This window comes from Schistocerca piceifrons, chromosome 9 (genome assembly GCF_021461385.2).
Source record: "Schistocerca piceifrons isolate TAMUIC-IGC-003096 chromosome 9, iqSchPice1.1, whole genome shotgun sequence".
Lineage (NCBI taxonomy): Eukaryota > Metazoa > Arthropoda > Insecta > Orthoptera > Acrididae > Schistocerca > Schistocerca piceifrons.
The window spans coordinates 121,148,263-121,176,258 of NC_060146.1; the positions used below are offsets into that span (position 1 = coordinate 121,148,263).

The window sequence follows — 27,996 nt, forward strand, 5'->3', positions numbered from 1 at the left end:
TATTTCTGACCTCTGCTTATTTGCATATACAAGTTGTAACCTATTGCTTAGATAAGATCTGAATAGTCGGAGTGTGTCATCTTCAATGCCATAGTATTGTAACTTTTTGATGAGTATGTCATGTGACACCAAGTCAAAAGCTTTACTTAGGTCAACAAGTGTTCCAGACATTGATACCCTTTTTTCATACCCTTCATAAACATTGCTTACCAAAGTTTCTACTGCTTTTACAGTTGATAGGTGTGACCCGAAGCCAAACTGTTGTTCATTTAAAATTTTGTTGGTTTCAAAATACCTGTATATCTGCTTATGCACACAGTTTTCTACAAACTTGGATATGATTGGTACTATTGAAATGGATCTGTAGTTATTTGGGAGGTTTCTTCCACCTTTTTTATACACAGGCAATGTGAGCTTAATACAGTTGGGGAATATTCCTTCATCAAGTACTCTGTTTGATAGTGAGAGAAGTGGCATTTCAATTTATTTTGCTATACATTTAATGATGAGATTACTGAGTCTATAATAATCTTCTGTTTTGGAATTACTTAATTTGTTTATTGACTTATGAATATCATTTAATGTGATTTGGGTCCAAGTGAACTTCTCACTTCTTGTCTGTTTTGCACAAGTGAGCAATGCTTCTGCATCAGAGGCAGAATTGATGGGTGGGGTGGTGACACTATTTACAAAATATTCATTGAGAATATTGCAGTCAATAGGGATACTCCTTTCTTTATTGGTATTATTAATTTCCCTTTTAATGACAGTGCAGGCAGCTTTACATTTATTTTTAGAATTTAAAATATATTCATCATTTGCACAGCACTTAGCATTTTTTATTTCTAATCTGTAAAGATGGAAACAGAGGATGGTACTGTGATTGTAGATCCAGGGACTGTAAAAGATCCCTGGAGAGAACATTTTAAGAAACTGTTAAATGCTGAGGAGCAGATACACGAGGAAACAACAAATAATGGAGAAACTGAGAGAAGTTGGGAAACAGAATTAGGACAAATTACATGGGAAGAAATGGAAATAGCTGTGAAGATGATGAATGGGGGGAAAGCCCCAGGACCTGATGAAGTATCAGTGGACATGAAAGAGCAGCAGGTCCGATGGGAATGCAGTGGCTGTATAGAGTACTATCAAGTGTGTGGAGAAGTAGTACAATACCTGGCAACTGGAGAAGAGGAGACATTGTTCTCATCTTCAAAAAAGGCAATAAAAGACTTTGTAAAAACTACAGAAGAATAACCCTTATGAGTCACACAGCCAAGATTTTTGAAAGAATTTTAATAAATCAAATAACTAAAAGGATAAAAAAGGAGCTGAGTGAAGAACAGCATGGGTTTAGGAAAGGAAGAAACACAATTGACCTGATATTTTTAATCCATCAACTGATGGAAAAAAGTTGGAAGTATAACAAAAGGGTGATAAAGGTTTTTATAGACAAAGAAAAGCCATATGACTCAGTTGACAGGGAAAGACTGGTTGGTTGGTTGTTTGTTTGGGGAAGGAGACCAGACAGCGTGGTCATCAGTCTCATCGGATTAGGGATGGAAGTCGGCCGTTCCCTTTCAGAGGAACCATCCCGGCATTTGCCTGGAATGATTTAGGGAAATCAAGGAAAACTGAAATCAGGATGACCGGACGCGGGATTGAACCGTCGTCGTCCCGAATACTTCGAAATAAGACAAGGACTTAAACAAGGAAGTATTCTATCTCCTGCACTTTTTAATGTTGTGATGGAGGGAACGAATAGGGCAGTTAAAGATATAGCAAAAGAAAAAGACAAAAAGATGATTTTTGCAGATGATATGGTAATATGGGGTGACAAAGAGGTATATGTACAGTTACAACTTGATGTGTGAAAGGAAATAATGAAAAGATATGGATTAAAAATAAATAAAGATAAGAGTGAAATAATAGTATTTGGAAGAGAGAAAGCGATCAATGGGAAAATTACTCTGAATGGAGAATCCCTCAAAGTGGTAGACAGTTTCGCTTATTTGGGGAGTGAAATATCTAGTGATGGAAAAATAACCAATGAAATTAATAGGAGGTTACAGAAGGGAGGCAATTTCTACCAAACAATAAAACACCTGATTTGGAATAAGGAAGTTTCAGAAAAAGCAAAAATCCTTATGTATAAGTTATTACTTCCCTATAGTCACCTATGGAGGAGAAACATGGACAATGACAGAAAGGGACTGGAGCAGACTGCAAGCAGGGGAAATGAAATTTCTGGGAGCAGTTACAGGAAAAACAAGAATGGACAGAGTAAGCAATGTAGATATTCGAAAGTACCTTAAACAAGAAAGTATCAGAGAAGAAATCAAAAAAAAGAGATTAAGATGATACAGGCATGTTAAGAGGGTGGATGAGTAGAGACTCCCAAAAATTATGGAAGAACTAAAGATGGATGGAAAAAGACCTAGAGGGCGCCCAACAACACGGTAGAAAATGGAAGTGAAAATATCTGTGGAAAGGAGAGGTGTGACATGGCAGTAAGTGGGGGAAGAAAAGTGGTGGGAGGACCAAGCCAAATGGAGAGGACTCATCAGCACCCAGACCCGACAGTAGCTGGAGTGGGATCTGGATATAGATAGATAAAAAAAAGAGATTGGCTAACCCACTTTGGTAAATGTAATTTTCCAAGGTGATTTTATATGAAATGCTTCATTAGAAATGTCTTTTCATAAAAGAGGCACAATGAGACTTGTCCACTTGTAGGTGAGAGAATGAATCCATATTTCAAGTATTCATGTGAATGTTGCTGGCATTTCTTTCTCTCATCCAGTTTGAGAAAACTTGTTTCCAAAACACTCCAGGTTACATCACTAGATGCTACAAATTTTCACAGTGCTCCACTGAATTTAGGCACAATGGACCAACACACATGTGGTTTTAGCAGTTTCAACGCTGACACTTTGCTGCTGTTGAAGGAGCTGTTTGTGCCAAGTCAGTTCAAATAATTTCCTTGTCAGAAGTTTTACTGAGTGTCATTCTTGTACACATACACTGATTGCAATATAAAGAAACCTACTGATATTACAGTGGGTTGTGAAAGAAGAATTGTTAATTCTTACAAAATTATACATAAAAGAATTTGCACATTTATATAGCTTTCCTCAGTTCTCCTGGTCTCGTTTTTTAAGTAACTGGTAACTGAAATATTATGTGTACAGTCATATTGGATTCAGCTGCCATACACTGTCATATCAATGTTTAGGAAATTAAATTCTTGTACATTTTTGTCTGTTAGTAACTGAAAGAACAATCACCAAATGACATATCTGCCCACACATTCCTCCTGCCCCATCACTCTCCCCCTTCCCCCTCCCCCCACCCCCCCCGCCCCCACCCCAACCCCTTTTGCGTTATAAAACGCTTCTACCATCCTTTTTCAAGTTACTGCCTTCACAGGAAACGGAAACACCCCCATGGGTGCAATAAATCCCTGGTTGGAAGTGATTCTTACTAATTAAAGAGTAGGCAAGGTACAATTATAAGTGTCTTTAAAGAATATGACTGTTAAAATCTCCTTTTGCAAGCCATAAAGTCATACAAAAGACTCAAACACATAATTATTCTGCATTTTCATATCATATAATACCGTACTTTTCTTCTGATACAACAACAAGCATGTAACCTCCTTCAAAAAATCAAGAATTAAGAACTGTTTGTCATTTTGGCTTTTCAATAATGACACAGAAAACTATTTATAATCTCACAGCTTCTACGCTCAAAGCTAAAGGTTATCTTATTCGCAGCACAACACCTTCAATTATTTATCAGCAGGTACTGCTGTTGTATAGAAACATTGCCTTACCTCTCATTAATTATGTTTAATTCTGGTGTATCCAATTTTTTAAGGACCTCATGAAAGCCCATGTAAGCAGCAGTCATGATAGGTGTGCGCCCATCTGAATCTCTTAAGCTCAGGTCCGCCTCAAATTTTACCAACAGATTGACCATTTCCACAGATCTCTGTAAAGTAATCTGTATTAGGTATTATTAACACCAAATCAAATTACACTTTAAATAAATGTTGACAGTTTCTAGCCTTTTTATTTACAAAATACACTAGGGATATACACCACTCCAATGGAGTGGCATTCCTACATAGTTCTTATCAATGACTGATGCTCAATACCAGTATAAGATTAATGTAATCTGTTGAAGAGTTCATTGAAAATTAAGCTAATGTGTGTGTTACATTGTTGAGTGCCTTTATATAAACTTATAGCTTGTCATCTTTTTAGGATTCATAAACATTTTATTTCATCTATTACTATGTTTCTTTTGTAATTTCATGTACTGACAAGTTCCATGACCATGTAGATTTGCTCCTCAATTTGGTCTTATGGAAGTTGATGTATAAATTAAAACGAAATAAAATAAAAATAATAATAATAAAACTGCAATTTAATACAGCAGACCTTCCTAAAGTAAAGAATCTCAAAAACCTGTGTAATATTCAGCTGAAATTAATTTCTATACATCATTGTTAATGTTGATCCCATAAAAGTTTCTACTTGAAATATTCTTTGGTGTGGTGTATACCACTGAGGTCACTCTGCCATGCCCATGCTAATGTCGGAGCATTACTCTCTGTGCCCAGAACACCACACAAAGCCCATCAAATACCTCAAACATAAATTACAGAACACAAGTGGAAATGTAACCTAGCACATGTTTCATAAATAAATAACAGATCTGCAAAACTGAAATACTGTTTAATGTTAACCAGTGTTGTTTCATTACGACAATATAACATTCGCTCATTCGTAGTCAACACACAGCATAGAAATCATAAATCAAAAAAATGTTCCATCACGATCTCCCACACTAAAACTTTAACATTTCTGCACTGTCTCACATGCCATCCCTACGAATGAATAAACATAACCGCTATTCACTAAGGAATCATATACATGAAACTAGACAAAACTTTATTTAATGCATTACTTTTTTTTCTTCTATTGAGAAAAGCATCTTTACTTTTGCTGTAGTAGTTAAAAACCTAAAACTGACAGGTTGCCAAATTTATATAACTTGAGATAATTAAATATCTCCAAAATAATGCATCATACGAAAAAAAATGTTTTAGGTGAAAAGTTAATATTAGTAAAGAGGTCATCTGTCTGTGCTACAACTGGTCACCTCCTAACCACCCCTCCTAAATTGGTGGTGTCAACTTTGAATTTTCAATTGCGAATCCCCCCCCCCTATTTTTATTGTATATTCAGGTTCTATGCCAAAAAATATGTACAGTTTACTCAAATCATTGTTTCCAACCTGTGATAGATGGTGCCATAATCAACAAATATCTAGAGTGCTTTTTTCTGAAATCATCCCTTTAATTGCTGTGGACAAGTTAACTTGTTATGCTCTTTCATTCCTCAGGTGCTGTGGACATGTGTAAACGCAGCCCCTGGGTTTTCCTGAAGCACTATTGATGTATTTATGTGTCATGCTCCATTGACCTCTCATTTCTGTGGCCTAGTTACTTCCGTATAAAAATATTTTGAGTATTTATCACACAACATTATGTGCCTCTTTCCATGCTATCATTTCTAAAAAAAAAAAAAAGAACCTCGTTGCAATATCTTGAACCATTTACAAAGTATGACGACTGTTACGATTTAGGGACAAAAAAGACCTTCTTCAGAAACACACAGAGTTTGAGTGTGTGTTTGTGTGTGTGTGTGTGTGTGTGTGTGTGTGTGTGTGTGTGTATGTGTGTGTGTGTGTGTGTTTTCTCATTCTGAAGAAGGCCCATTTTGTCCGAAAGCTGAAAGTTCAGCAGATTTTTTCATTGTGTCTGTCTGTAACTCAGTGACTCCTCTACATGATGAGTAGAAAACTACCCCTTTTATATTGTTGTTATTTCATTGTGGAAAGTGTAAGAGATTGATAAAATATTTGAAGAGCAAACAGAAAGAGTAGTAGCTATGGAAGGGAATTACATTCCGGGATCAACTAACAACATGATTTAATTGGTTGTAAGAGAAGAGAATGGTTTGATGAAGCTTAACGCAGCTAAAGAAAGTTACAGACCACGAAATTACTCACAAGATATGGAAGGGGTGACATGCTCAGAAGCAACTCTAGCAACAGTGGAAGAGCACTCGAGTAATATGATCAAACCAAAAGTACAAGAAAGTTTAGAATTTTTAAAAGTACACCCCACATGACAGGAGACCCTGAAAAGGCAGAAGCAAATTCGTGAAGATCTGGGCTGAATTGGCACAAAGTTAGTGAAGTATCTTGCCTTCCTGTTCAGTTTTTAGAACAGTTACAGTGGCAACATGTTATGAATTCAGCAAAACAATTTCTAAAATTTAAGACTAAAAATGACAGTCACCAAACATAATTTTTAGGGCTTTTAGGAAATCCTAAGCAAGATGATGGATAGATTCTAAGAAGGCAGATTTAGTTCTGTTATATAGAAGGAGAGGCAACTGACTGAAGTTGAGAGATAATTTTGCGGAGAAGGTTAAAAAAGAAATGTGAGTTACCAAGTGTGCAGGGAAAACTAGCCCTTTAATTGAAACTTCCTGGCAGATTAAAACTGTGTGCCCGACCGAGACTCGAACTCGGGACCTTTGCCTTTCGCGGGCAAGTGCTCTACCATCTGAGCTACCGAAGCACGACTCACGCCCGGTACACACAGCTTTACTTCTGCCAGTACCTCGTCTCCTACCTTCCAAACTTTACAGAAGCTCTCCTGCGAACCTTGCAGAACTAGCACTCCTGAAAGAAGGATATTGTGGAGACATGGCTTAGCCACAGCCTGGGGGATGTTTCCAGAATGAGATTTTCACTCTGCAGCGGAGTGTGCGCTGATATGAAACTTCCTGGCAGATTAAAACTGTGTGCCCGACCGAGACTCGAACTTGGGACCTTTGCCTTTTGCGGGCAAGTGCTCTACCATCTGAGCTACCGAAGCACGACTCACGCCCGGTACTCACAGCTTTACTTCTGCCAGTACCTCGTCTCCTACCTTCCAAACTTTACAGAAGCTCTAGCCCTTTAATTATTAGAACCACATTGCTACAACCATAGCTGGGGAAGTTATAAAAATATATAGAATATATATACTGAAGAACCAAGAAACTGGTACACATGCCTAATATCGTGTATGGCCCCAACAAGCATGCAGATGTGCTGCAATATGATGTGGCATGGACTCGACTAATGTCTGAAGTACTTGTAGTGCTGGAGGGAACTGACACCATGAATCCTGCAGGACTGTCCTTAAATCCATAAGAGTACAAGGGGGTGGAGATCTATTCTGAACAGCGCGTTGCAAGGCATCCAAGATATGCTCAGTAATGTTCATGTCTGGGGAGTTTGGTGCCCAGTGGGATTGTTTAAACTGAGAAGAGTGTTCCTGGAGACACTCTGTAGCAATTCTGGACATGTGGGGTGTCATATTGTCCTACTGGAATTGCCCAAGTCCATTGGAATGCACAATGGACATAAATGGATGAAAGTGATCAGACAGGATGCTTACATATTTGTCATCTGCCAGAGTCGTATCTAGACGTATCAGGGGTCCCATATCACTCCAACCGCACACGTCCCACACTGTTACAGAGCCTCCACCAGCTTGAACAGTCCCCTGATGAGACGTATGCTCCATGGATTACTGAGATTGTCTCCATACCCATACACGTCCATCCACTCGATACAATTTGAAACGAGACTCGTCTGACCAGGCAACATGTTTCCAGTCATCAACAGTCCAATGTCAGCATTGATGGGCCCAGGAAAGGTGTAAAGCTTTGTGACGTGCACTCATCAATGTTACACGAGTGGGCTTTTGGCTCCTAAAGCCTATATCAATGATGTTTCATTGTATGTTTCACACGCTGACATTTGTTGATGGACCAGCATTGACATCTGCAGCAATTTGCAGAAGGATTGCACTTCTGTCACGTTGTACAATTCTCTTCAGTAGTCATTGGTCCCACTCTTGCAGGATGTTTTTCCGGCCACAGCGATGTCGGAGAATTGATGTTTTACCAGATTCCTGATACTCATGGTACACACATGAAAGTATCATATGGGAAAATCCCCACTTCATCACCACCTCAGAGATGCTGTGTCCCATCATTCATGCATCAACTATAACACCACATTCAAACTCACCTGTCATTCAATCAGCAGTAAGCAATCAATCAACTGTGCCAGGCACTTGTTGTCATAGATAGACGTTGCCGACTGCAGTGCCCTATTCTGCCTGTTTACATATCTCTGTATTTGAATACGCATGTCTGTACCAGTTTCTTTGGCACTTCAGTGTAGAATTACATTTGACCCAATCAAAATATTTAGAAAATCCAATAGTTGAAAAACTGCTGGTTAAAGTATTTGTTCAGCATTTGCCCTATTTAGGAAGGAAAGAGATTTGCTACTGAGGTTGGAGTGGGTCATTGAATTGTTGACTTTTACTGACGGATTGGATATATTAAGTACAGATAAGGATGATTACTTGCAAATGGAAAGCTCCAAGAGAGATAACAATGTGAGTGGTGGGTATCAACATAAACTCCAAAGCTCAGAAGAGAGTATTGACTATCAAGTAAGACATCAGTCTGCCAAAAAAGCAATAATTCAAAAAGATACTGGTGTAAATTAGTTGGTTTGGGAAATATGTTCCAGGAGTATATAAACAGGATGACTGACAGAAACATACATAATCAAGTGACAAAAAAAAAAAAAAACTGAACATTCTGAAGGAGAAGCCAAGGTCCAAAACTTGACAGAGCAACTAGAAGCCCTCACTTCAAATAAATGGTTTCACTCACATAACAGTCATCCACAAGTGAGTGGTTACCAGCTAAAACTGAAGAACAAAAGAAACAACTTCATTTAGAATCAGGAAGTGATGTATCATTAACACTATGGAGATGAGTGACATAGCTTCTACATTTCTCAGATTATGCTCCAGAAAGAGTTTCTCAACATTGTAAACATATTTCATCTTATGTCTGTCATCTGTGTAAAGATAATCTATGATGCTTGTACTACCACTAAAAACACACAAATGGTAGCCCCCATTACTTATCTTAGTGGGAAAGGTGTGGTGTCATCGAAAGAGCGAGGTGCCTAAGCAAGGTTGGCACCTGGCCAGCAAATGAGACATAATGGCATGGCCACACATCGGAGGACTTCTCTTCACCACTTTAATGGATCATATACTTATGGTTACTATAAGAGGAACACTTGGCCCAGTTCACAGTCAATGATAAAGATGACAGCAATGTCTTAGATAGGCCACAAGTGCGTTAAATGTCTTAGGCACAACAGTAATGTGAACATAAGTCAGTTTTTATTAAGTGAAGCATCTCATAAATTTGTTTGTATCAAGTATTACTTTGATATTCAGAGACAGTTGTGAAAACTCAGAACATTTTTGTGTAAATGAACTGTACCAAGTTAAGTAATTTAATAGATAAAAAATCTAATACCCCGCAGTGGCAGGAGAACACACATATAAAGGCACAGAAATCTGCAAGCTTTCAAAACAAGTGGCTTCTTCTTCTGGCAGAAACGTTGAAGTGGAAGCAAGAGTGGTGAAGGAAAGGAATGGTGAGGTTTAGAAAATAAGTAGAGTTCGGAAAAGCTGCCCAGATCCCCAGGTCAGGGGAGACTTACCAGACGGGATGAGAGGGAAAGAGTCAACCAAGACATTAAACTGTTGGTTTGGTAGTATTCAGACCTGTCAACACTTGCCTTCATTGGAAGTGGAGTTATTACATTCTTCCTGAAGTCTAAGAGTATTTCGCCTGTCTCATACATCTTGCACATCAGGTGGAATATTTCTGTCATGGATGGTTCTTCCAATGATGTCAATAATTTCAAGGGAATGTCATCAACTGAGAAGCCTTGTTCCCACTCTGTCAAATTCTTCTCACAGAGAAATGATAATTAAATCGAAACCCTTAGCTGCCGACAGGTGTTGTTGATATACATCAGTGTGGGCAGTTAGAAATGTGGGGCTCACAGGAAGTGTGAAAGGGATAAGTCCCTGCAGTTGCATTATCCTCTGTGCCCTCGGTGGCTCAGTTGGATAGAGCATCTACCATGTAAGCAGGAGATGCCGGGTTTGAGTCCCAGTCAGGGCACACATTTTCAGCTCTGCCCATTGATGTATATCAACAACACCTGTCGGCAGCTAAGGGTTTCAATTTAATTATCATTTCATTCTAGAGAAGCCGTACGGTCATCAATGGTATCTGTTCTTTCAGGAACAGATACCATCTTCATATGTTCTCACAGTATCTTATCCTCTTCTTGTTCTGTAATATTGTCCTGAAGTTTGTTCCTCTTCTACAGACCCTCTATATGTTCATTCCAGTTTCTAGCTTTTTCTTGTTTGCTTAGTACTGGCTTGCCATCTGAGCTATTGATATTCATACAGTTCCTTCTCTTTTCTGCAAAGGTCTCTTAAATTTTACTATACAAGATATTTATCTTTTCCCTAGTCACACATGCTTCTATAGCTTTGCAATTGTTTTCTAGCCATTCCCATTGAGCCATTTTGCAATGGGTGGCAAGAACGTACAAGAACAAATAATAAACGGTGTAACAAAAGGTGTAGAATTGGCAGCGTAAGGCATGACACAATAGAACTGGTAGAAGCAAGCCTAAACAAAGGAATGTGGGAAAGGTAATTAGGTGGTTTTTACCTGCACAACTGGTGTAGCAGTGTCTCCAAGTAAATTGTAAAGAAAGGGTCAGAATACCAAAAGTATCGAAGATTGACTTGGTGAAAGGAGTGCTAGTTGTGAAGAGAAAGGTGAATCCAATTATATGCAGTATGGTAGGAGGAAGAGTAAAAGGGGTAGGTGTACCAGGAAGGGGAACCGGTGCTTGTTTCACTGAGTTGTGGATGTATACAGCGTCTAACAAAAATATATGGCACAAATTGCAGGACACATTCCTGACACGTAGATGAAGAAATTATGTTACATGAACGTAAGTCTGGAAATGCATTGTCTTCACGTTACAACACATTTTCTCCAACTCATTAATCATGGGAAACACACAAGAAAAGAACATTAGAATCATAGGGAACATGCACTCTTGGTGACAATGGGTTACGTTGTGCACCACCAGTGTTTTGTTTTAAATGTCCCTGTTGCCATACAGTGAACGTCATTGCTTTTTTACAGGTAACATCAACTGTTCTGGTAATAGTACGACTGTTGCAAGTGCATTGGTTACTATGTAGAGTTAATCACCGACCTGGCTGGTAAAATAGCATTGTATGCCAATGCAGAGACGGCAGATGCCCATTTGATGTAGGGATTAGTTGACTGCAATGGTGCTTGAGCTCAGCGTTTGTACTGGGAGAGATTTCCAGGATGAAGGTGTCCCAACAGGAAAACATTTGAAGCCTCATAACTACCATCTTAGGAAACATGGGACATTTAAGCATGATACTTGTGACCCAGTGAGGCTTACAAGGATTTGGACTCAGCAACGGAGGGCGGCAATTCTTCATGAAGTTGACAACAACCCTAGTGTCAGTACAAGACATGTAGCTGCAACATTGAATGTTGACCCCATGACTGACTGGTGAGTGTTAAATTAGGACCAGCTGTAACAATACCATTTGCAGCATGTGCAGTGCAGCTGATTTTCCTGCATAGGTACTCTTCTGTGAATGATTTAGAAAAAGAAGTGTCAACTCTAATTTTAGTGCAATGGTGCTGTTCACAGATGAGAAGCCCTTTCAATGACATCAGATTGTAAATTTTCACAAACAGCACATATGGTCAGACATCAATAATCACACAACTGTTGAAGCATGTCATCAACAAAGATTATCTTTCAATGTTTGGGCCGGCATTGTTGTTGACTGCTTGGTGAGACCTAACTCTCTTCCACCCAGGCTCAACGAATAAAGTTATAGTAATCTCATAGAGAATGATCTACTCAATCTGTCAGTAGATGTGCCTTTAGCTGTGCAACAAAATGTGTACTTTGTGCACAATGGAGCACCTCCACATTTGAGTGTTTAAGCTTCTAAATAACAGATTCTGTTCCCGTGAAGGAAAGTGCGGCAGGACCCACAGAGTGGCCCGCGAACAACAACATAAACAGGAAAGGACGGACATGAACAATGAAGGACAACCAAGCAAGACCTTACAAACAACAACACGCAAGAAGCAACAGAGTCACAAGAAAACCTCACAAATCAACCACGTCCACTCGTACATGGAACAAAGTAACATAAACACGCTGTCTGTAGGCGAAATGTCGATAGACGCACGCAAAGATCAGACTGACTGGCTGAGCGAGAGGCAAGTGCTTAAATACATGATCGGGTATGTTGCTATTGGCTGCTGGGACCACATGTTCCACCGTGACACCCTCACATTATACGTGAGCCAGGAGGTGCGCACTGCCACGACTTATGGTGCGAAGGTGCAGAGGCCTCTAGTGGTCTTTGATGTCCATGCCGTCTGTGCAGATTCGAAACCCGTGGCACGTGGTACCAGATACCTCTCCCCTGAAACTTGAGCATAGGGGGGGGGATAATGCCCTGGATGGTGGATGGTGCCCCGAGGTGGTCGGCAGTCGGAAGAAGAAGAGCCGGGCACATCAACTGCCATTGGCGGGGAGGAAGGGATGCCCGAGGTGTCCATGACAGTTGACCCAGAGTCCAGGGTGGCGGAGGGAGCTGCTGATCCATCTGGGGGTGGGGAGGGCCAGCGGCAGGCCTGTGCGGAGATGGCAACCAGGGGCAGTGGCAGCAACTCGAGGATCAAGTCCGTATCCGAAGGAGGTAGGGGAGGGGGAGGAGGAGGCGGCGGCGTGAGTCCCTTGGGGGCATGCTGGCAGAGCTGATTATGATGACGGCGCTCCAACCCTTTCGATGTCTGCACCGACGTCACATGCCGCCCATGGGCCGCGATGACCATGGCGGGTGTCCAACCCACCTTGCGCCTGTAATCACAGGCCCACATGGCCATGGCATGCTGAGTGGGCCAGGAGTGGTGGTGGGAGGGGGATGACATTAGCAAATGGAGCAGGGTCTGCAGCTGTCAACCATGGAGGAGTTCCACCGGACTATGTCCATTAATTGGCATGGTGCGATAGGTGCTCAAAGAGGGTGAGGGCCGGTGTGGATGGAGATCTGTCAACTGCCTTCGTGAACTGTTGTTTAAATGTGCGGACAAGCCTCTCTGCTGCGCCATTGGACAAAGGGTGGAAGGGCGGGCCACAGATATGTTTGATACTGTTGGCCTGACAGAAGTCATGCAAGGAGGATGCTGCGAACTGGGAGCCATTATCGGAGACCAATGAGTGAGGCAGGCCCTGAATGGCAAGAACCTGGGCCAGGGCCATGAGGGCAGCCTCCATGGTGGTGAATTCCATGTGGACGACATGGATATTTGGAGTAGGCATCAATGATAAGTAAGCACATAGACCCCAAAAATTGGCCCGCAAAATCGATATGGATGCGATTGCAGGGCTGGCGTGACACAGCTCAGGGTGCAAATGACTGAGGGGGGCTTGCCTGGTGAAACGCATGTACAGTGCACCCACGGACCAGGCAGTCAATATCGCCATCAATGCTGAGCCAATACACGTGCCAGCGAGCCAAAACTTTCATACGAGACACACCTCATTCCCTGCGGTGTAATAAACTGAAGCCGCAAATCCGGTAGGATGTCCACCCGATGGGCATCCAAATCCGTCACCAACAGAAGGACATCATCGACCACGGAGAGGCTGTGGGACAGATGGCACCAGGGGCTGAAATCAGTCTGCACCTGACGAGTAACATAGGAGGGCCACCCGTGGACCACGTAGTTGAGAACCTGCCACAAGACAGGGTCGTGACGGGTAGCCGCAGCAATGTGAGCAGCCCTAAGAAGCAGACTGTCCAGCACATCACGGCAGGCAGAATCAGTGTGAAAGCAGAGGACCTCCTGTTGGTCAAAGGCAGGATTGGGGCCTGCTGGGAGACATGACAAAGCGTCCGCGTTAGCATGGTGGGCGGTGAGCTTATACAAGATGGTGTAAGTGAAATTTCGTAAAAATAATCCCCAGCGCTGGAGATGTTGAGCCATCCACTCTCGAAGGTGAGAGTGGGGTCCGAAAAGCGTAACCAAGGGCTTATGGTCTGTCAGGAGGGTGAAATTTCCCCCAAAGAGATAAGTGTGAAATTTTTGGACGGCGAACACGATTGCCAGGGCCTCTTTTTCATTCTGGGAGTAGTTCCGTTGTGCTGGGGTCAATGTATTAGAAAAAAATGGCTCTGAGCACTATGGGACTTAACATCTCAGGTCATCAGTCCCCTAGAACATAGAACTACTTAAACCTAACTAACCTAAGGACATCACACACATCCATGCCCGAGGCAGGATTCGAACCTACGACCATAGCGGTCGCGCGGTTCCAGACTGAAGCACCTAGAACCGCTCGGCCACCAGCGGCCAGCCAATGTATTAGAGGCATAAGCGATAGGCTGTTCAGAGCCATCGGTATCCCGATGCACGAGGATGGCCCCAATGCCATATGCCAAAACCAAGAGGCGGTCGGAGAGAAGGGAGTAAGGCAAGGGGCAGCATCGCCTTTAAATGAAGAAGAGCCTGGTCACAGGCAGGAGTCCAATCAAAAAGTACCCCTTTTTGACACAAGTAATTGAGAGGTTGAGCAATGGAGGTAGCTTGCGGTAAGAACTTTAAGTAAAAAGTAACCTTGCCCAAAAACACCTAGAGTTCATATAAGTCCTTGAGACAAGGAAGGGCCTCAATGGCCACGACATTGTGACCCGAAGGATGAATACCATCTTTGCTAAGCCAGTGGCCCAAGTATTCCACTTCCAGTTGAAAAAACCAACACTTGTCCAGCCGACAGTGTAAACCTGCAGATTGCAGAGCCTGAAATAAGGCACTGAGGTTTTGCAAATGCTCCTGGCGGGAATGCCCGGTGACCAAAATGTCATCCAGATAATTCACGCAGGTGGGGATAGGCTGCGTAATCTGCTGCAGGAACTGCTGGAAAATGGCCGGCACCGAAGAGACACCAAATGGAAGGCACTTGTACTTGTATAACCCTAAAGGTGTGTTAATAACCATGATGTTCTGGGACTCGGCATCCAAGGGTAACTGGTGGTACGCCTCAGCTAGGTCGATCTTGGAAAAGTATTCGCCCCCGGCAAGCTTGGCGAGACGGGCTTCCTGTCAGGGAATGGGGTAAGTGTCGACAAGGGCATTGACAGTATAGCTGAAGTCCCCACACAGCTGAAGGGAACCATTGGGTTTCTTTCTGTATGACCACCAGTGGTGTCGCCCATGCACTGTAAGTCACAGGCTCCAGCACCCCAATGGCCTGGAGCAGATCAAGTTCCTACTTGACTGCCGGCCGTAAGGCCATCGGAAGGCGCCGGGCCAGAAAAAGTGAGGCTGTGAACCCGGCTGAAGTGTGATGTGTGCCTGAAAATCGGAAGCACTCCGAGATCCATAGCAAACAATGGCAAAAGTGGAGCACGGATTGTCTAAGTCCTGAAAAGGAACAGCTGTGGAAACAACTTTAACTTCATTGGAAATTGAAAAGCCAAACGGATGAAACGCATCCATGCCAAAAATATTCGAAGCCGACAGATGGTCAACGACGAATAGGATAAGGAACCGGGGAACATGTTTGTACGTCACCTGGACGAGGAACTGCCCACAAAGGGGAATGGAACCGTCTCTGTTGGTGACCAAATGCTGAGAGGGAGGTGACAACTCAGGAGAGCCCAGGCGGACATATGTTGTCATATTAATCAGGGAGACAGTGGGCCCAGTGTCGACCTGAAAACTCACATCCTCAGTGAAAAGGTGGAGCATGAGGAAAAGCTTCTGCGTGGATGGGTCATCCTGTGGGATTACTGAGTGCAGAGCATGAACGCTATCTTGAGGCCCAGGAGAGGCAGGACTGGAGCAAGTTGAGCAACTACGACAAACCGATCGGATGTGACCCTCCTTGTTAAACGGTGTGAAGGTTTTCCAGCGATAGGGACAATCGGGTTGAGAATGTGCAGTAAAGCACTGTGGGAACAATGGAAAGGGGCCACGTGACCGGCAGTGAGGGGCAACCAGAGGCGCTGACGCCATAGAGACGTCGGACAAAGTGTCGTCCCAATGGCGCTGGTCACTGTCGGTCAGGACACGGCGACATCGCTAGGGTGGAACCTGCCAGGACACATCGATCACTGCCACTTGCGAGTGCGCCATAAGATGCTCGTAGGCTGCCTGAGCATTTTCAAAGGAGTGGGCAATTCAGGGAATCTCTTCTGAAGAGGGGTTATTGAGCTTCAACACCACAGAGTGGACCTCATGATCAGGAGGCAGATGAACCACCACATCCCGGATCAGGAAGTCCACATACAAAGCCTTACACTGCTGATTGGTGCACATAAAATCGCATTGATGGCTGAGACCCTGCAAGTTCGTGACCCAGGAACAATACAATTGACCAGGCTTTTTATGGTACTGGTGGAACTCCAGCTGAGAGGCGACCACATAGTAGCATTGGGAATACTAGTTCATCAGCAAAAGACATCTCCTTCAAAGAGAGAGCAACAGAATCAGACAATGATGCCAACTTGCGAAGCAGAAAGAACGTGTCTGGGGAGGCCCAAGACAGGAACAACAACCGCTGCAAGGAGTCATCTGTGACGTGAAAAGCCGTGAAATGTTGTTTTAGTCGATTTAAGTATGTTTCCCAGTCTTCTTTAGTGTCATTGAATGGAGGGAATGACAGTGGACATGGGAAAGCATTGGACACCCGAGGACTTAGAAGCTGTTGTGTCAGTGCATCGCTAGCATCAACTCTGTCCGTAAGTAATCGCAGTGACTGCTGTAAGATGTCTAACTGGAGCTGCTGCTGCTTCATGAGCTGTTTATCCAGCAGACAGACCAACTTCGCCTCAATGCTAACAACGACCACCATTTACCTCGTCACCAAAAATGTTGTAACAGCAACCATTCCAGTCGTGGGGTTGCCATGAAGGAAAGCGTAGCAGGACCCACAGAGCAGCTCACAAACAGCAACACAAACAGGAAAGGATGGGCACGAACAACGAAGGACAACCAAGTGAAACCTTACGAACAGCAACACGCAAGAAGCAACGGAGTCATAAGAAAACCTCACAAATCAGCCACATCCACTCGTACACGGAACAAAGTAATGTAAACATGCTGTCTGAAGGCGAGATGTCGATAGATGCACGCAAAGATCAGACTGACTGGCTGAGCGCTTAAATACATGATCGGGGACATTGCTATTGGCTGCTGGGACCACGTGTTCCACTGTGGTGCCCTTACATTATACGTGGGCCAGGAGGTGCACGCCGCCACAGCTTGATGTGTGATGGTGCAGAGACCTCTAGTGGTCTTCGACGCCCATGCCGTCTGGTGCGGATTCAAAACCCGCAGCATGCGGTACCAGAGAGTAGGTGACGGATGGATAGGCAGAGATGGATCAATTGCCTGGCCTCCATGCTCCCTGGACCTGAACCCACTGAACTTTCATTTGTGGGGGCACCTGAAAGATCTTGCGTATGGAACTGCAGTACAAAATGTTCAGAGTCTTCGTTGCCATATTATGAAAGGCTGTGAAACCATATGCAATACTTCAGAGATGCATCAGCGCATCTGAGATTCACTATGACAGTGGGCTGATGCATGTATCAATGCCAACAGAGGCCATATTGAACATCTCCTGTGAGAAAGAGTTGCATGTGGTATGCTGGTGCATTCTGTTCATGTGTGTTTCCCATGATTGATGAGATGGAGAAAATGACCTGTAATAGGGAAGGAAAGCATTTCCAGACCCATGTTCATGTAACAATTTCTTTGTGTATGTGTGAGGAAAGTGCCCTGCAATTTGTGCCGGACATTTTTGTTACACCCTGTATAGAGGATATCATACAGAAGGGTATCACCTCTCGTTAGTTAAAAGATGAATATATGGAGAAAAGTAAATTGCAGGAGGATGGTGATATCTGAGAGGGCACATCTGATGGGTGGTGTGAAAATGGAATGTTTTACCTGAAATAGCATTGAAAGTTTTTCAGCTGTACAACAATGATGGGTGAAAAGAATAGCTAGAGTTACATAATACTGAGCATTAAAAAGACAATGAAGATGTTGAATGAAATGTTTGTAATTGAGTAGCTAAGATAGTACAGATCAGGAAGGTCATCTATAAAATAATAAGATGATGCAGAAGCTGTCTATGGAATTAACAGTTTATATGTGCTAAAAATGTGATTTCACCTGGTCATCTACTAGCTAGAAAGCAACCTCTGTCGTTAAAGATGCTCTGTTTCATTCACATGCCTGTCCACAGCTCACTGCCTCTACTCTTCAGTAAGTTGTTACCTTTACTCCTAAGATATTTAAATAATGTACATTAGAAATTTTATATTTTTAGCTTCAAAATAAATGTTGTGAGTGAGTAAGAGACACATGCTCATGTTTTAGTATTTCATGAATATGTGAGGTACAGCAACAATGTTACCTGTTTGGTATGAACAACATCAGGCAGTGATATGTTATACTGCAACAGCATCTTGAAGCTATCACACTCACATTCATACCCTCTCTCTCATACGAGGTAATGCATATCTCCTCTATCTCTCATTGACAATATCCAAATGACATATTATAATTCTTAACCATTGTTGAAGTAAGTGAGATGAGCTTCTCTAGCTAATATTCTGTACCAGTTTAATCAAAATTTGTTTTACGTAATTCAGCAGCATTTCTTGAGGTTGAGTCAAAACTTTATTTTGGTGGTAGCTACGTGTATACAAGATGAAAAAGATTGTTGTTATTTACTGTTATCTATGCTGTTTCCTTTTTCAATTCAATCAGTATTGCTATTCTCACAATTTGTTAAACTGCACTCTGTGTTGTGTGTATCTGTTTACTTTTATGAACAAATTAGTGAAACCTCCACAACATGCAACACTGGGAAAGCTGTTAAGGAACAGTCCATCAGCAACACAATTTCTTTTAGTACTGGGAAGGAGAGAAATCATAAAGGACTAAATACAGGCATTAGCCCACATCCATTCTGCGCACTTGGCTGTGCCAGGATGGGACTCATCAGACTTGGCTGGGCTGGGATGAGCTGTCCTGAACCAGCTCACACCATCATCCAAGGTGTTCATTTGCACAATAGGCTGGGGCGAGCAGTAGATAATACAAGGGGGAATTTCTTTTCTCCAGTTTAGTGCTCCAAGGACACTTTAACATATAAAAGCCTGAGCAACATCTGTTTCTGCAACTTTTTCCTTATTTACAAAGAAGTTTCACTTTCTCCATAAAAAAAGAAAACACCTACTATTTATTTTATGTGATTTTTTTAAAACTGTGTAATGTTTCTCTACTGAATTTGAATGATGTAGATGATTAAAGGAATTTAATTTTTTTTCATATCTTTGCTGCATAATGAACTACTTACCTCATCAATATTGGTCATGGATGCTGGAGAAGGATGATATTTGCCAAACACATGCACTTTATTTGCATATACTGAACAGAAAAATACATGGCCTGCTAGTTTCCATTCACTAATTTTAGATCATGCATTAATGCAAGTTAAATGTAGCTTAAAGTGCAAAACAGCTTCAGAATTGTGACTAATATCTATCTGTTGAGATTGACATCTGACCTTTTTCAGATGGATGTGTGGGTTAATGACTGGTGTTGATGCCACAACTGCAATCTCTCCTGCATATCCACAAACACTACAGTAGAGGTGAAAGAAATTACTATTGACTGATGTACACCTAGCATTATATTCTCATGTGTTTTTGAACACCTACAAACAGTAACTCCAAACAAATTAATTTCTTCCTCGGTGGTGACTGTCTAAGTTGAACACATATTTCTTATTGGCTTACAGTAGCTCACATCTTACATTATGAACAGAAGTAGCCATTTAATACTTGTTTAAACACTCCAATTAAATCAAATGTCTTAAGTGACTAAGACACTTGAAATTCCTATTTATATTTTATCTTTGGAAAATGAAAAACATAAAATAGCCAATTTTATGGACTCCAGACCAAGAAGAGTTGTTGAATGTGTATTGGGATAACACCAAATAAATGGAGATAAATGAGGAAGGAAATACGAAAAGAGAAAGAGACAGACAGAGAGAGAGCAAGAGAGAGAGAGAGAGAGAGAGAGAGAGAGAGAGAATGTGTGTGTGTGTGTGTGTGTGTGTGTGTGTGTGTGTGTGTGTGTGTGTGTGTGTGTGTGTGTGTGCGTGTGTGGGCTTGCGTATTCAGTTCAGAACACTGAAAAAATGTTTTTGACACATAATATCACACAGACCTTGGGTTTTGGCTAAATCATTCTCCACCACATAATTCTCCCAGAGGAGCTAGTACGGTAAGGTGTAAGAACAGTACTGTAGGGTATGAAAAATAAAGAGCAAGGTACAAGCGGATTGTGGCTTCGATTCAGATTTTGATGCCTGTCACAGAAGTTCAGTGAATAAGAGCTTTCATCACAGAACCTGAGGGTTCTGACTTCGAGTCCCTAACGTTTCAGCTGATTTCATAACAGCTGTGAAGCAAAGATTTATTCAGTTTATTTGTTGTTTTTTAAAAACTTTAACCAGGCAACTGTTACTGCTAATTCATTAAAACCTGAGATAGGTAACACCTAATGCAATAATAACTGTTAAGGATGCTTTTTGTCTTTACATTCATGCTATGTTTACTTTTTGGAGAAATTCCAGTCGACAATGAAGTGAGAGATATAGACTTCAGCCTATTCAGTTTTCACTATATAAGTTCTGAACAGTGAAGTAACTGCCAGAGGCAAACTAGAACTCTTTGATGAGTAATATCGAGGATACAGCTAGTGAGGAGGCTTCGCCTGCGAAGTCTGAACCTCATCCTACACAGACTTACTCCCCAGTCCCTGACTGGAAGAGTCTATCTAAAGCATCAAAGCTGAGCCAAATCAAACAGTAGGATTTTGCATTTTGTGAAGTACCCAGTTTTATGTTTGACAACACTTAAAACAAGTTTCCAATCTTTGCACAACTTTCAAATTTTATCAAGATCTAACTGAATGTTTCTGTAAAGTTTTCACAAAATACTTCATTCTAGATGTACAAATGCAGACTCTTGTGCCAGTAACATTGAACAAAAAGTTCTCGCATTTACAGTCACATCAAGTGATTAAAATTACATGAGCTTTCAGTCAAACACTCCTTGGCCATTTTTAAGAGGCATGACTGCCACTGGACTGCTGGCACATCCCTTATACACACTGGGTGCTGGCTGTAACATCACTGGTGCCTGCAGAATCACCAGATATGGGCATACAGCATTTGGTATTCCCACTTCAATCACATGAGTGCTGGAGTCCACACTGAGCTGAGCTGCAGACTGCCAGTTTCTGTTCAGGGTGTTATTGGTAATTTTTATTTCAATGGCTTCTTTAATTAACAGTCCCAGAAGCCATTGGTGCGAGCCACAACAGATGTTTTGTCAAATTTTAACTGGTGGCTGTTTTCTAAAGCACAGAGAGGGGGGTGGGATGGGGGCGGGGGGGGAGAGCGACCATAAAAGTTATTACGGCCAACAAGAAAAGGTCGTTAATAATTTTTTCATAATGTGGGGCCACAGTCATAATATACTTCTTTAAAGTCAGTACTGTCAGTCTAATGGCAGTACTGACTTTAAAGGAAAGGGGGTTAATTGTTTTTGTGTAAATACATTGGTAATAAATTCTGCACTCATCATCCCATTATGACTCCTGTTAGCTTAATTTTGTGTCAGTACCACAATTTCTCCGTAAGCAGATTTTTGTCTTGAACTTACATGTGCTCCACTGCAGACATTTTAATATGCTCTAATTAAGCTTAGTGTCTGAAATTGCTTGTACATTTAACAAAAACTATCCACGAAGATTCCTAAATATCTCTGCACCTTCACAACCAAGAGACTTCTTGGTGGTATGAGTACAGTCAATAGTGCCTAAATCACCAGGTAAATGTGCAACTGATATTTGATAAAAAATACTCTGAGTTTTCTTCCACAGGCATTTTGATGAATTCTTTCTTCAGTGACGCAATGCAGGCCAATACTGTGTGGACAGTACCGCAAGCTATTGCTGCACCCGTTTTAAAAAAAGCACCGACCGCTACCTGAAAGCTTCCTGTGGCATAAAATCTTAATGTTAAAAGTAGCAGGCACATTGGAGTCAGTGACTTGTTTCTTTTGCTTGGTTTCAGCAGAAACACTCTCGTAATGTGCTCTCAACCTTAGTTCTAGCTGCTACACAGTATTTTTGTCCAAGAAAAATCTCATGTTAAGTGATTTATCATTAAATTTCACACATGGGTTTGTCCTTTCTTGTTGCAAGAAGACGCGTCAAAATACTCCTATATCTGTACAATAACAAAAGGAAACAATATAATTTACATATAGTGTAAGCACACAGAATGCTGCCCACCACAGTGGCCCCTAACACTCATAAAATACAGCACGATTTCAAAACATAGTGCTTTTATAATTATCCTTGTGTTCAGTACCATACAGAGAGTAGTATGAGTTGGAGAAAAAAATCTCTTGAACCAAGCAAAGTTCAAACCTGAGATCCTCTGCAACGTATGCCACTATGCAACCTCTCTGTACCTATACAGTATAACTTATATGCCCTGAAATACAGTACTTGACTCACTTATACTTGCTTATGTTTCATTCATAAACATGTGTGCAGTTGTAATAGTTGTTTACACATGTGTTCTGTAGTTAAAACAATAGTGAAGAGCTGACATGGAAACTAATGTAAGTGTCAAAAAATAAATTTTTCAGGAGCTAAGAAAATGTAACTGGAGCTTAAGAAATGCTTTATTTCTTCTAATCTTTAGGTACAAACAGTTTAGTAATGTGTTTTGAACAATAATCACTAAAGATATTAACAAAAGTTATTGAAAGCATTGTTATACACCACAATAAAAGGTTAGGAAGAGCAGACGTCCTTGTAGAAGTGATGATATTTTGGATCTAAGTAATCCAACATAGCCAATAAGTCTTTTTCTTGGCATCGCTAATATGTATTGCATGTGTCTCATTGTTGAGGGTGTGGATGTTCTCAAATTCTTCACATTTTCTCTTCTTGGAAATAGTATGATGCTCCCATGCTTCCATTTCATTGAAGGTTTTCTTTGTTTTAATTTCTGGTAAATCTGTCACAGATACTTTGATCCACGATTTGTTAGTAATCTGTAATGATGTTGTGTTCATAAACTCATCACAGGCGTGGGAGACACCAAAGAAATAAGATTTTGCCATTCTCACCACCTGAAATGGTTTATGTAACTGCAAAGATCTCACTACTCTCTGAAGTTCTTCCGGCACCAAACGCATTTTCGTTTCTCAATAACACCAAAATCTCGATCACGAGGTGTATACGAATGCCCAGAGACCAGAAATTTCAATGCAATAGAATCATAGTATCCTCTCACTACTAGATATATTAGAGCCAGCAGCACCATCTTGATCTTATTCTGCCCAGATCAGTTGTCACGCCATACTTCGAGCTGGCACTTAGGTGTCAATCGATTGGACAGAACATTTAAAAGACATGATGCAATAGCGTTGCCTCCACGGCCTCCAATTCCTTCATGCCACATACACATGACTGCAGAATTTCCCACATGAATACACAAGATGCAGTTTGACAGCAGGTGCATATAAAACATGTTACTATGTGTCAAAGCGGGCGTGGACATAACCTGTTGCATATTGATAGCTACAGTCGCTATAGTGCTCGAAGAATTTTGAGTAAATGTAATGGAATCAGAAAGAAATCTTAGAGATTTCTCAGCTTTCCTGAGGTGAAGCTCTTTTGCAGCAATTGCAGCTAATCTGGACACCCCATTACTGGTGCTTATTTCATAGGTGACTTTACCACAGAATTCCTAGGGAACTAAACTGCTGAGGTCATTGGTCCCTATACTTACACACTACTTAAACTAACTTACACTAATTTATGCTAAGAACAACACACACACTGATGCCCGAGGGAGGACTCGAACCTTCAGCGGTAGGGGCCATGCATATCTGTCCTCAACCATCTAAAATGCAGATTGGGAAATTCTCTCTTGAAGACTCTGCAATAAAATCGAACATTGATATGTGTCACAGGAAATTTTTCCTCGAGTGCATGATAAAGCCGATTAATGTTTAAATCAGGACTGAGGCACTGCTTTCCTGACTTCTGCCTTGAATACTGGCTTTCTTCTGTTGGGAATGATCGTACATGATCTTTTATGTTATATGTGTCAGTGGAATTATATTTTTGCTTGTGTGATGTGGCAGAAGTGCCTTGGGCATCACTGAACACTATCTCTCCTTTCTTTAAGCTTTCCAAAAGAAGTTAATTCTTCTTTTTTGATATTCGGAATACTGCTAGGAAGGTATTATTACACGCCTGTACCGTACCTTGCCATGTTGGAATAGTGTACACAACTGACTCTTGTCTTCTGCTGGGTCTCCATGGCTCCCATTGTGTCTTCTTGCAATGTTCGTCAAATGAATTTTTTTTTTGTTCATTAGTCTACTGACTGGTTTGATGCGGCCCGCCATGAATTCCTTTCCTGTGCTAACCTCTTCACCTCAGAGTAGCACTTGCAACCTATGTCCTCAATTATCTGCTTGACGTATTCCAATCTCTGTCTTCCTCTACAGTTTTTGCCCTCTACAGCTCCCTCTAGTACCATGGAAGTCATTCCCTCATGTCTTAGCAGATGTCCTATCATCCTGTCCCTTCTCCTTATCAGTGTTTTCCACATATTCCTTTCCTCTCCGATTCTGCGTAGAACCTCCTCATTCCTTACCTTATCAGTCCACCTAATTTTCAACATTCATCTATAGCACCACATCTCAAATGCTTCGATTCTCTTCTGTTCCGGTTTTCCCACAGTCCATGTTTCACTACCATACAATGCTGTACTCCAGACATACATCCTCAGAAATTTCTTCCTCAAATTAAGGCCGGTATTTGATATTAGTAGACTCCTCTTGGCCAGAAATGCCTTTTTTGCCATAGCGAGTCTGCTTTTGATGTCCTCCTTGCTCCGTCCGTCATTGGTTATTTTACTGCCTAGGTAGCAGAATTCCTTAACTTCATTGACTTCGTGACCATCAATCCTGATGTTAAGTTTCTCGCTGTTCTCATTTCTACTACTTCTCATTACCTTCGTCTTTCTCCGATTTACTCTCAAACCATACTGTGTACTCATTAGACTGTTCATCCCGTTCAGCAGATCATTTAATTCTTCTTCACTTTCACTCAGGATAGCAATGTCATCAGCGAATCGTATCATTGATATCCTTTCACCTTGTATTTTACTTCTACTCCTGAACCTTTCTTTTATTTCCATCATTGCTTCCTCGATGTACAGATTGAAGAGTAGGGGCAAAAGGCTACAGCCTTGTCTTACACCCTTCTTAATACGAGCACTTCGTTCTTGATCGTCCACTCTTATTATTCCCTCTTGGTTGTTGTACATATTATATATGACCCGTCTCTCCCTATAGCTTACCCCTACTTTTTTCAGAATCTCGAACAGCTTGCACCATTTTATATTGTCGAACGCTTTTTCCAGGTTGACAAATCCTATGAAAGTGTCTTGATTTTTCTTTAGCCATGCTTCCATAATTAGTCGTAACGTCAGAATTGCCTCTCTTGTCCCTTTACTTTTCCTAAAGCCAAACTGATCGTCACCTAGCGCATTCTCAATTTTCTTTTCCATTCTTCTGTATATTATTCTTGTAAGCAGCTTTGATGCATGAGTTGTTAAGCTGATTGTGTGATAATTCTCGCACTTGTCAGCTCTTGCCGTCTTCAGAATTGTGTGGATGCTGCTTTTCCGAAAGTCAGATGGTATATCGCCAGACTCATATTCTACACACCAACGTGAATAATCGTTTTGTTGCCACTTCCCCCAATGATTTTAGAAATTCTGATGGAATTTTATCTATCCCTTCTGCCTTATTTGACTGTAAGTCCTCCAAAGCTCTTTTAAATTCCGATTCTAATACTGGATCCCCTATCTCTTCTAAATCGACTCCTGTTTCTTCTTCTATCACATCAGACAAATCTTCACCCTCATAGAGGCTTTCAATGTATTCTTTCCACCTATCTGCTCTCTCTTCTGCATTTAACAGTGGAATTCCCGTCGCACTCTTAATGTTACCACTGTTGCTTTTAATGTCACCAAACATTGTTTTGACTTTCCTGTATGCTGAGTCTGTCCTTCCGACAGTCATATCTTTTTCGATGTCTTCACATTTTTCCTGCAGCCATTTCGTCTTAGCTTCCCTGCATTTCCTATTTATTTCATTCCTCAGTGACTTGTATTTCTGTATTCCTGATTTTCCCGGAACATGTTTGTACTTCCTCCTTTCATCAATCAACTGAAGTATTTCTTCTGTTACCCATGGTTTCTTCGCAGCTACCTTCTTTGTACCTATGTTTTCCTTCCCAACTTCTGTGATGGCCCTTTTTAGAGATGTCCATTCCTCTTCAACTGTACTGCCTACTGCGCTATTCCTTATTGCTGTATCTATAGCGTTAGAGAACTTCAAATGTATCTCGTCATTCCTTAGTACTTCCATGTCCCACTTCTTTGCATATTGATTCTTCCTGACTAATGTCTTGAACTTCAGCCTACTCTTCATCACTACTATATAGTGACCTGAGTCTATATCTGCTCCTGGGTACGCCTTACCATCCAGTATCTGATTTCGGAATCTCTGTCTGACCATGATGTAATCTAATTGAAATCTTCCCGTATGTCCCGGCCTTTTCCAAGTATAACTCCTCCTCTTGTGATTCTTGAACAGGGTATTCGCTATTACTACCTGAAACTTGTTACAGAACTCAATTAGTCTTTCTCCTCTTTCATTCCTTGCCCCAAGCCCATATTCTCCTGTAACCTTTTCTTCTACTCCTTCCCCTACAACTGCATTCCAGTCGCCCATGACTATTAGATTTTCGTCCCCCTTTACATACTGTATTACACTTTCAATATCTTCATACACTTTCTCTATCTGTTCATCTTCAGCTTGCGGCGTCGGCATGTATACCTGAACTATCATTGTCGGTGTTGGTCTGCTGTCGATTCTGATTAGAACAACCCGGTCACTGAACTGTTCACAGTAACACACCCTCTGCCCTACCTTCCTATTCATAACAAATCCTACACCTGTTATACCATTTTCTGCTGCTGTTGATATTACCTGATACTCATCTGACCAGAAATCCTTGTCTTCCTTCCACTTCACTTCACTGACCCCTACTATATTTAGATTGAGCCTTTGCATTTCCCTTTTCAGATTTTCTAGTTTCCCTACCATGTTCAAACTTCTGACATTCCATGCCCCGACTCGTAGAACGTTAGCCTTTCGTTGATTATTCTATCTTTTTCTTATGGTAACCTCCCCCTTGGCAGTCCCCTCCCGGAGATCCGAATAGGGGACTATTCCGGAATCTTTTGCCAATGGAGAGATCATCATGACACTTCTTCAAATACAGGCCACATGTCCTGTGGATACACGTTACGTGTCTTTAATGCAGTGGTTTCCATTGCCTTCTGCATCCTCATGTCGTTGATCATTGCTGATTCTTCCGCCTTTAGGGGCAATTTCCCACCCATAGGACAAGAGAGTGCCCTGAACCTCTATCCGCTCCTCCGTCCTCTTTGACAAGGCTGTTGGCAGAATGAGGCTGACTTCTTATGCCGGAAGTCTTCGGCCGCAAATGCTGATTATTTATCAAAATTTAGGCAGTGGCGGGGATCGAACCTGGGACCGAAGATGTTTTGATTATGAATCAAAGACGCTACCCCTAGACCACGGGTACGACTCATTAAATACGTGCCTTGGGCATCTTTTGATAAATTTGATAAATCCTCATACAGCTTCTAGATGTCACT

At 41.6% G+C, this 27,996-nt stretch overlaps 1 protein-coding gene across 5 annotated transcripts in view; it reads right to left on the reverse strand.

The window, feature by feature from the left end:
* LOC124717268 (ankyrin repeat and protein kinase domain-containing protein 1-like) overlaps window positions 1-27,996 on the reverse strand; it is a 223,494-nt gene that overhangs the window by 110,345 nt on the left and 85,153 nt on the right. For all 5 annotated transcript variants that reach the window (XM_047244077.1, XM_047244080.1, XM_047244076.1 and 2 more), the window contains one exon: window positions 3,836-3,993. In XM_047244077.1, coding sequence (XP_047100033.1) covers window positions 3,836-3,993 — 158 coding nt within the window. The remainder of the gene's footprint in view (window positions 1-3,835; window positions 3,994-27,996) is intronic.